General features: G+C 28.8%; 1 protein-coding gene across 1 annotated transcript; it reads right to left on the bottom strand.

Annotated features, from left to right (window-relative positions):
* Nucleotides 1-254: 254 nt before the first annotated feature.
* LOC148313606 (uncharacterized) lies at nucleotides 255-11767 on the bottom strand. The gene is made up of 8 exons (XM_088260583.1): nucleotides 11648-11767; nucleotides 10865-10973; nucleotides 10533-10688; nucleotides 9599-9752; nucleotides 6575-7317; nucleotides 5293-5598; nucleotides 3999-4250; nucleotides 255-725 (listed from the first exon to the last, which is right to left on the bottom strand). Exons 5-8 carry the CDS (start codon nucleotides 6587-6589, stop codon nucleotides 522-524), a joined length of 777 nt encoding a protein of 258 aa, XP_088116709.1. The 5' UTR covers nucleotides 6590-7317; nucleotides 9599-9752; nucleotides 10533-10688; nucleotides 10865-10973; nucleotides 11648-11767; the 3' UTR covers nucleotides 255-521.
* Between the last annotated feature and the right edge of the window lie 268 nt (nucleotides 11768-12035).

Genomic DNA, 12035 nt, shown 5'->3' with positions numbered 1-12035 from the left:
TATGTATAATATTATGCGAAGCTCAATTGTGTGGGGTGGGGGTAATAAGTGGTCTTATCACATAATCTCAAGGAAGTAAACGGATGTATGACGTCATCTATGATCGTTGAAAAATTCCGATGAGAAATTACTTTGAATAACAAAAACATATTTAGAATGGGAGGATTATAAGACAAGTTTTGACTGGGAGAATTAAAATACATGTTTTGACTGGGAGAATAAAAAACTTTTTAATGGGAGAATCATGTATTTTTTTGATGAGAGACTTTAAAAAACATTTTAAGTGGAAGAATTTAAAAACATATTTTTAGTGGGAGAAAAAAAACATACATTGAATAAGAATATTAAAATAATATATTTTGAATGGGAGAATTGAAAAAACACATTTTTTGTTGAGGAATCAAATAAAACTCTTTTAGTAGGGAAATTAAAAAAACACATTTAAAGTGGGAGAAACAAAAAATATCTTTTAAAATTCTCCAATCCCTACATTTGGATATTTTATAATTCTCTGCAGCCTCTCATCTTCTGTTATAAAAAGCATACGGGTTTTGGAAATATGGTGAATTTCTGGACGTGTAAGAATTCGCAAATTGTTTTTCTCTATTATAAATAAAGCTCTCTAATGGATATGGATGATGAATGTTCCTTAATTGATTCTCCAACTCCAGACGTCTTTGGTATTGGATAATTGGAGAATATACTTGGTAAAAATCCTCTGGACCCTGGAACAAAACAAACACACATGAAAATACACTTACAGACATGTATATATATAAATATATATATATATATATATATATATATATATATATATATATATATATATATATATATATATATATATATATGTATATATATATATATATATATATATATATATATATATATATATATATAAATATATATATATATATATATATATATATATATGTATATATATATATATATATATATATATATATATATATATATATATATGTATATATATATATATATATATATATATATATATATATATATATATATATATATATATATATATATATGCGTTCCAAAATATCGCGGTACGAAATTGAAACAACGCAATACTATTTACCCGCAATAGGGCAGAAAGTGTTGTTTTTGCATTATAATAATAATTAAACAAAATGTATTGTTTAATTATTTTTTAAAAAATCCTAAATATTTTTCAAATGGAGAAAAAACATTCAGGTTTTACCTAAAAAGATCTGTTGCACAGTAAAAAGTTCAATAAGTGGCTTGATATTTATTTTTAATACATTTCATTATATATTTAAACTTAAAAAACGATCTCCTGAAAAATCGAGTTTTTTTTATACATGACGTTGTTGAAAGGAGTGAGCGATTTAGCGCACTACAAATGTGTGCACTTCACCGCCAAGGTACTTGGATTTTTTTTTTTTAAATGTCAGACCGTAATAATTTTATTTTAATGACCTGATGATGGAATGATTATTCCGGAACCAGTATACACGAATTAGTATTTATTTAAGTGGTTTTACACAAAGTGAAGGATGACTGATAAGGATAATTCAACATTTAATATGGTTTTGTGGGTTCAATATCTTCAAATATTTTTTTTAATATTTTTATAGAACTCATTTTTACGAATGGTAGAAAGGTTATCTGCACTTATTTTAATAACATATTGTCTTCACAGAGTGACTGATATTAGGATTGACAGATTTTATCTCGAGATTGAGTGATGTTCTGTCTTGGATTTCGTGCTAGCTTCGTATTATTTTCCGAACTTATGACGCTCAGAGTTAAAATATGTATTATTTTATTCTTTATCACATGCTCTGGTCTAAATTACACCAGAACTACTAACATGTGATCTCTTTAACCAGCCTGCCAAACACTATACCCTGTAAATATCCAGACTTATTCTTCATCCTCGTTAAGATATCAAATATGAATAATATAATAACTTAAGTAAGTACACTAGTAATAAATATAAAATTAATTGAGATATTCAAAATTTTCCACAGGTTTTTCAATTCCAATCAGACGTTTTACAAAACAAATTGGACGTTACATTTTACAAAAAAATGATTTTTTTTAAAATATATTTTAAAATTTACTCATAATTCAAAGAAGTATCGAAAATTTTGTCTGAAAACATCAGAACACAGTAATACGGTATTATCACTCGGGAGGACTATATAATTTAACATACTCAACCTATAAAGGATTGTGTAAGACTCGTTATGTGTTTGTAACAGCCGATATAATCAATATTTTTATTCATAATTTTCTTTTGCAAAATTCGCCTTCGTAAAAACGTTGTTTTCGTAAGTTGGTAGCGAATAACGTCACAGAAACGAATCCACACTACTATTATTACACCTCTATAAAGCAGATACATACGCCCCAAAACACACCCGATGACGTAAAATTTGATGACGTATAGCGGTATCCGTTTTTCGTTTTATTAAAATATCTAGAGTAAAAACCTTCATATCTCCCTTACTTCTCTACAGATTTATAAAATATAAAATACTATGATTCTTATTGCATACAAATATGTTTAAAAAAAATTAAACATTTTGTTTTGTGAAACGTTAAATTTGGTTTGTAAAGCCGCTTGTGCACTACACGGATTTTTACCGTCCGGCAGTCCGGTTTTGAAAACTGAAAACGACTACGACAGTTTAGCGTGATCGAATTTACGCGCAACGTGTTCACGTACCGATCAAGAGCACCGATCCAATGAAAGGTGGACAAAAGCACAAGCCGATCCGAGCCAATCATCGTTTTATCACGCTAACTGATGTGCCGGACGGTAAAATTCCGCGTAGTGCACAAGCGCTCTAGTTATAAATAAGACGGAGAAGATTCACACTGACGGTATATAGAGTATTAATTTGAATATATATTTAAAAATTCAAACTATTTTTATAAAATACAATATAACCTACGATTTGTTTTGTAAAACGTTAAATTTGGTTAGTAAAGCGTCCAATTTGGTTTGTGAAACGTCCAATTTGAAGATAAAAATCAGTAACAAAAAGTATGTTCAAATGGGATGTCTAATAACTGGAGGCGACCGTAATAATATTGTATCAAGACACTGTACGAGTAGGTACAGGTTGAGTATCAGTGTCTCTGTAGATACTAATTACTCAATAATTGCATTAGGTATTACATCCCATGTAATATGGATAGACAGAGGCTGTAATTACAATGAAAATTACATTTATATACCTTAACGACTCATTACAAACTCATATGTTCAACATGTACAAACATATAATAGGACTAATAATACAAAACTAAGTAAGTGACTATCATGCCGCTTCCCGCTTTGTTCCCAGCATTCAGCTCCTTCTATATTATAATTATAATCAATCTTTCCATCCCTGGAAAACATAGTTTCCAAATATAAGAAATCGAAAATATACCGATTCTTAAATTTCCCCATTCACTACCATTTAACATCCAGATCGACATTCATCTCTTTCAAAAACAAAATCTTTAGATTTGCCAACGTTCATCAACAAATCACTTTCCTTACACACTTTTGACACCAGCTCCTGCAGGCCTTCCCTACTATCGGCAAAGAGTACAGCACATAAAATATTAAATCATGAATTTATGATATTATGATAGCTGAATAAAAAATGTTGTTGATAATAATTAAATTAAAATTACCTCTCCTTGTAAGAAATTTCTTGTATATCATTAGAATCCTAACTGTCCATCGAACCCCTAGTTTTTTTTCCCACTACCTCCTTCCCTAAATTCTCCCTTTCCTTTGCCTTCCTTATTATCATCAATTTGTAATTTATGCTTATTTTAATGTTCAAGAACTATCTACCCTCTGATTACAACAGCTATATAAGGTATCAAACGTTTTGACCAATACCACTAGTGTGTTTTTGGTGGTGGAATATGTTTTTTTAGCAATAAGCTCGCCAATTTACATTTTTTTCTGTACATGAAGTTTAAATACATAAATAGAATATAAATACCTGTAAATTTAAGCCAATGGGTTCTCGATCTAGTGAAGAGAATCTTGTGGGGAATTCGACCGGAATTCTCCTATATGGATCCAGATATTTACTGATCAGATTTCTGTCCAAGATCTCTCTGTTTACAGGGGATATAAGTCCTTCCTGTATATGAACCGGTACTATGTCGAAGTTTGGCCTACTGGACTCTTCGAAAACCCTTCTCAAGAGGTCTTCATCACGTCTCAAGATACCGTGAGCCAATACTGGATCCTAGAAATAATAAATACCTCCAAAGATTAGATTTACAAGAGACGAAATAATGATTTGGGCTGGAAATACAAAGAGAAGATAACAATTACTTATATTCCTTAAAAAACATGAACTCGCTTATGTTCTTTGTAACGGATCTTTATCATACATTATCTACATCCAAAATGGTGACTCCAAAGTGATAATTACACTAAAACTGTGTATACCTTTATTACAGTGATGAGCGACTAAATTAGGTAACTAGATATCTTTAAACAACAATTAATATCAGGTGTGTTGAGGATGGTTTGGATATGTGGAAATGAGTAACACATATGAATGAGGCAAAATTAGTTGGAAATAGGGGTGTAGCAAGACCAAGGAAGGCATCAGCAAGTATTTAAAATACTTGAAAATGGTCAGGTCAAGAGTCGATATTTAATGATCAGCGGGTATATATGAGGAGACGCCATGACCTTTGATATCGCCATGGATATTACTCGAAAGTAATTAAGAGGAACACCAAAGAATTCATGGATACTGCAGAAAGAAAATGTGATTCGAATGAACGGCCTAAGTGACATTGTCCATGTTAGAAGGACCTACAACCTGAGGACGAGGAGAGCTGACTCCAAACGTCTACAAAGACGATAAGTTAAATGTAGAAGATGAAAAAGAATATGTGTAAGAATATACATGAATGTAGAAGAGGCGAAGATTGTATGCAAAGACAGATTGATGAGGCATTTTATTCTCTCTACTTAGTCTTGCAAGAAGCGGTGTATCATAAAATGATTCAACTGATGGCGCCACAATCAGCCATATTTCCTAATCTATTGAATTGATACCAACATGTGAAAGGTATCCAAGACCATCGCATATATCAAGTTCCAATAATGAATGCCATATGGATGTTAAAAAATGGGCAAAATGGTGAACTTTATACAAACCACCCAATTGCCAGGTCACACGCTCTGGGATGCTCAGACTTCCATCTTCTTTCCTTTAAACGTTAGGTGTTTCATCTCTTGTTGAGACACCAATAATATTGAAGAAATCTTACCTGATTTTTTTGCTGTGTTGGACTGAAAAGATTTTTGCGGTATAGTTCAAAATTTTGAGGGAAAATTAATCCGTCAAGGATTCCTTTATTCCTTTCAACGACTTGTGGTTCTTGGAGAACTACAACTCTCGGTTCCTCCACAACGGGTCGTTGAACAACTACATTGTCTTTCTTCACGTTATTCACATAAACAACTTCTTTTGGTACATTCACGTTCACGGTGTCATTCTTCACTTCTTCGACATTCTGCTCCCCAACAGGACTGGACAACGTTGACACAAGAAGAAATGAAAAAATGACGAGTTTCTGAAATGTGACAAGCATACTTAGTTAATTACTTTGAATAATATTAGTTAGCTTAGTTTAATTAAGCTTTTAATTATTACTTTTTTCAATTTTTTTTTGTTTTATTTTTTTACGACCACATTTCTATTTTTTCATTATATACGTGATTCAACCTGTGATTTTAGTTGTTTCTGTTTTTTTTTGTATTCTCATCTAATTTCTGAAAAACATTTTTAAATTTTCTTTTGCACTGTATTTTATTTCATGTTATGCGTTTTTCATTATTTTTTAATTAAAAATAAATAAATAGAACTCAAATGCATTTAAAATAAAAAAAATGGTTTTTGTTTGTTTTTCATGAAAAATTCTCATTTTTTGCTTTGGCATTTACTTTGTAGTATTACACAACGTATTATTAGTCACTTGCATAGCATTTCTAAATCACGGCATATGCAGTACAAGAAACAGCATTAAATTTTACGAAAGTAAAAAATTACAATGAAAATTTTAAGTCTCAAAAATCAGCCATACTTCCAAATCTATAAAAAAGAACTAAAATGTGAAAGCTATCCCTCAGCGTTGCATATTTACAAGTTTCAAAAATTAATGCTATGTGAATGTTCAAAAATAGACTGAATGGTGAACGTTTTTGAACCTTATAAAGTGATCACTTCAGTCAGCTAAATGTCAGGTCGTCATTATCAAATTTTGCATCTTCCTTCGTATAAAAAGGCGATTGATATTAAATTATGACACCTTTAATACCTCAAAAATCTGAAAACGCGTCATTTGTCGATAATACCATGAACAGTTTGATACGACTGGTTTTGAGAACATTATAGTTCTTCAAAGTTGTCGTGTTTAGATTAATTAGCTCAAAAAGTGATCTTACACAAGTGTTTTTTTTTGTATTTACCATAAATCATTATTTTATTATGCAAAGCTAATGTCAAATAAATAAATATTTCAATTTAAAACGATTGATTTGTATACTTACATAAAATATCTTCATAATGCAGTCTGTGATTTGTCAACTGCCTAAAATAATTGTTACGTGGCACACACTTTGTCTACCTATTTATATTGTAATTCCGTATCAATCTTTCGAATATTATTGTTTAATTATTATGAACTTATGTACCTACATTTGATTATGACAATCAGTTATTACAATATGATGAACAAATCATTTAAGATAAAATTGGTTATTATTATCGTCAACGATACTGGATCATTCCATGTATTCCTCGGTCTTTCTCTATTCCTATTACCAACCACATTTACCTCATAATTTTTTATCTATATTTTATAACCTATCTCAACAAACCTTTCTTGGTTTTATCGATAATACTTATCTCAGTCTTGCATCATACATTGTTTTGCCGCACATAAGGTTTAGCTTGTAATTCATTGAAGAAATACATATATTTTTTAAATCATTTTTAAATCAGCAAAAAATATTTTTATTTTGAAATTCCTTTTTTACATTTTGTATTATATTATATATTACAACTACAAATACGGAAAATTTATTTTGTATCTGAAATAGAAAAAAAAAAGAAAAGCTTTTAAAGAACTATTAAAAAAGATTTAAAAAAAAAAATAATTTGATAAAACCATGTAGAAACCAAAATTAATGGGTGTTGAATGTAGAATTACACTATGTCATTTGTTCAAGCTTTCCCCATTGCATATCCATATAGTAACTGTGTACAATCATAATGAAATAGGTATGCAGACCTGAAAAAAATAAACACTTATACTTACACAAATAAATATATATATATATATATATATATATATATATATATATATATATATATATATATATATATATATATATATATATATATATATATATATATATATATATATATATATATATATATATATATATATATATATATATATATATATATATATATATATATATATATATATATATATATATATATATATATATATATATATATATATATATATATATATATATATATATATATATATATATATATATATATTTATATATATATATATATAAATATATATATATATATATATATATATATATATATATATATATATATATATATATATATATATATATATATATATATATATATATATATATATATATATATATATATATATATATATATATATATATATATATATATATATATAATAAGAGACAAGATTGTATACATTCAAAATGAAAATAAATTCTTAACACAAGTGTAGTTTTATTTTTTTTTAAACTAAGATGTATTGTTTAACCCGATAATGCTGTAAATCTATTGTGGACTTGGTGGATTTTTTAAAAAAAAAATTATGGACCGGAAAGGGTTAAATAAGATCTCCTAAAAAATATTTTTTCTTGAAAAATGACGTTGTTGAAAGGAGTGAGCGATATATATAAAAAAATAACATAAAACGTCGTTTCTTTGTTTTCTCAAAGCATCACAAGCATATTGAGTCTCATATTAAAAGCTTTTTTTTTATTTTAAACTTGTAACAGTAACTCGAGAACAAAAGCGTTAAAAATGTGACTTAGTTTTTAAACACGAGATTTACAAAGAGATATTGTTACTTCCTTTGTAAAACTGTTTCCGTGAATAAATTCCTTTTATAAAAGTGATAAATACAATTATTAAAAAATGAATTTTGATTAGCGCCATATTCATTATATTATATATGGCACCTTAATAATTTTCAAGGAACGTTTAGACATTGTTAAAATAATCACATTCAGGGGATCACTTATTATTTTTTTACTATTCAATTTTTACACATAGAAATTGTCCCGACCAATCATTTATTTTATTTTGTTAAAACAAAACAATTATTTCATTTATTTTAACATGTTGGTTAATTATATTTTTAAAACAATTCTTAAACATTTCTTTTGTCATAGTTTTCCATATTTTTTCTACTAAAGAAGGGTAGGCATTGCTTTTGTGCGTACATATAACACACGCCGCTACTTTTTTTGATAAAAAAATAAACTTTAAGTGCCACAGCACCCATAATTAACTTTAAGTATGGGTGCTGTGGCATACTTTTCTTATAGGCGCAAAAACAATGCCTACCCTTCATTGTAGAAAAAAAGAGAAACAACGAATGTAAAAGAAATGATCGTTCTCGTTTGAACATCTCGTTTATTCTTGAGAGAAAACACAAATTTTTAGAAGCTTTTTAAGCATGAAAATTATTGGTGGAAGGTTATTAATATTGTTTTGCTTTGCTGCCTATCAGGATAGAATTAAAAACTTTGCTGTGCACGCCACTGCACATTAGCCAGATGCGCTTAAAGTCACACTACGCAAAAAATAAGACAATAAGACATCTATTGGTGAGATAATTAAATACTTAATATAATTAGAGATAATCCAGATTTGTGAACAAGTATATGGACACACTGAAAATGTTAAATTTAAATTATATCCTGTGATGGAATAACCGTGAAAAGATAATACGGAAATAGTAAAAATGATGCGAAATTGCATCAAAACACGTGCCACAATAGATTTTAAGAAATCGAATACAGATTGATTCTCTCCAGTACAACTGGGTTTACTATCACACCGCGGATCAGACGGAAAAAATGCATATACGTACATAATGTACATATCGCTCACTCCTTTTAAAAACGTCATAAATGAAAAAAAACTTCCATTTTCAGTTTTGCATGTTTCCGGAATGCCCAGAAAATGTAGTACTATATCCCAGTAAAAGAGGCATATTTTTAACTTAATATTTACCCGCTACAGTGCAGAAAGTGTTTTTTTTTGCATTTTGAAGAAAAGACATTATTTAATTATTTTTTTTAAATAAACTAGTTATTTTTTAAATGGAGAAAAAACCTTCAGGTTTAACCTAAATAGATCTGTTGCACAGTAAAAAGTTCAATAAGTGGCTTGATATTTATTTGTAAAAAATTGTATTATGTTTTTAAACTCTAAAAACGTTCTCTTGAAAGGAGTGAGAGATATGTGACAAAAATATATTAAGGGATACAAACCAATGTACAATGCTGATGCAGAAGAAGTTACTGATAGAGTTGGAAAAGAAGAAGAGATGAATAGCATCCACAATGTCAAACAAATCAGGAACACATAAAGTATATATCCTATAACTGAAAACCATATCCAAACTTCTAGGATTTTTGCAAACTCCTGAAATAATAACATAGATTATTACATTATGAATATTGAAAATATTCAATCTGTCTCCTAGAGTCTCTTGTAACCTCTAAAAGACCACTCCAGTACTGCTCACATTGAAAACCTAAAATTCAAGACAATTTTTAGTCTCTCTATATAAACTCTTTCCTTTTACATATCCAAACCATCTCAAAACATATTTCTTCAGTCTACTTCCTTCATAGTATTTGGGCAATTAGCCCAAATACTATGAAGGGTTCCATACATTATGGTTAGTAGTCAGACTCGATTGTGCACTGCTAGTTTAGCTTAATTATTTACGTTTTTAATAATACTAAATTATTTTATTAATTGATTCGGCAGTGACTTTGTGGTAATATCTATCTATTTGTAATTTAAGTTTTACCTGATAAATACCGTTATTTTTAAAACTAAGAAAAAGTGGTATTTACCAAGTCAAAACTTAAATTAAAAAATTAATTAGACTATTTCCTTTATGAAATATGTGCAGTAGCAAAGTAACATTGATCTGCTAAATAATGTGTAGGTGTAAGTGTGTGTAAATATATATATATATATATATATATATATATATATATATATATATATATATATATATATATATATATATATATATATATATATATATATATATATATATATATATATTTATATATATAAATAAATATATACTTTTCGAGAGTGGAGTTCTAAATATTTAGAATAAAAATAATACAAACAAAATATATTTATGAATTTTTGATGAATTAAGGAAATTATTGAATCTCTCACCAATCGTATTCCAGCGGCCAGCATCAAACTAAACAGTGTATGAATTACACCGAAAACGATTAAACACGTAAATATGCCAGTTTGCGCTTGAGAAAAGAATTTTCCCTGGTATTCGAGTGATCTGCCACATATGCATATAACGGCGCTCGCCCATATCTAAAATGTACAAAACATGCGAATTAAGGTTGTACTCTCAGATGTGAATGTCAGTACGCAAGAAGCTCAATCGTGTTGTCAGTGCACAATTTTTGCTGTTTGAATGACTGCCATCATAATAGTTTTTAATATGTGAAATAAACAAAACATTATAAATAATCATTTTGAAAACTTACGATTTCAAACACACACCCAATTATTGAGCCAAATCTCAAAGAATATCCGCAGAGAAAACTGTCAAGTTGTGGTATTGTCATCTTTTTAAACTATTATTATCTGTTGTACCTAAAATAATAAACATAGAGATGGTTTGAACATGTGAAACGAATGTGTGTAGAAAGAAAAGTTAATCAAATATAAGAGGCAAATGTATTTCGTATTAATATACATATATATTCTGTCTTGATATACACTCCTCACCTCCTTCACATCCATACATCTAGTTATACATGCCCCCCGATTACGGAGCCTTTTGACACCGCCAGATTTTAGGTTCTGATTGATCTGATCGTGCTGATTGATCTGATCAAGTTTTTTCGGTCGACTTCGTTCTGTTTTCCCTCGCATATTCCCCATCCTCTCATTTTATCCATTCGCTCCACATGTCCATAACACCGTACTCTTCCTAATATTTTCAATTATTCCTCGTTCAGCATTACATTCCGTTTTTAATTCTGTCATACAATTATTTTCCAAACATTCGAGGGAGCGCATTTCAACAGCGTTCACTCTGCTTTCGTTCTTCCTTTGCCAGTTGATGTCGAAAATAAGATAAAGTTATCCACACTACACAGTTGATGCGTTATTTGTAATGCGAAAATTTGTATGGTAACTTATAACAAACGCGGCTTCTCAAATATTTAACTCAAAACACGATAACAAATGACACATCACACTTATTGAATTTTCCCCACCACATAGACACAAATTACTTCATATTAATTCTTAAATAATTTTACCGTAATTTAACTGCAGATTGTCATGTTTTTCAACTGTTTTTAATAAATCAGTTTTAACAATTTTTCGATTAACTCAGAGCTACAAATTCGTCCTTACTGTGATGACTTTAGCTGTATTGTGGTAATGTTTTTATCAGGATTTCCACAGGAAACCATTATATCCCAACATTCATAGCCTGTGGTTTTAACTTAAAACACCATATTATTGAATGGAATATAAAAGCATTCCTAATAGAACTGTAAGTAAGTAGACCTTATTAATTAATTCATTTTTATTTCATCATACGGCACATTTAACAATATTTAATTATAAAATTTAATGAAAGAAAATTGTTCTTCTTTCCATTATTTTTTGACATCTCAAGTCTGGGCATTTACGGGGCTTACG

This window comes from Brachycentrus maculatus, unplaced genomic scaffold (assembly GCF_059751285.1).
Source record: "Brachycentrus maculatus isolate JH-2025_06_01 unplaced genomic scaffold, ASM5975128v1 h1tg000007l, whole genome shotgun sequence".
Lineage (NCBI taxonomy): Eukaryota > Metazoa > Arthropoda > Insecta > Trichoptera > Brachycentridae > Brachycentrus > Brachycentrus maculatus.
This window is presented reverse-complemented; position numbering and strand designations above follow the sequence as displayed.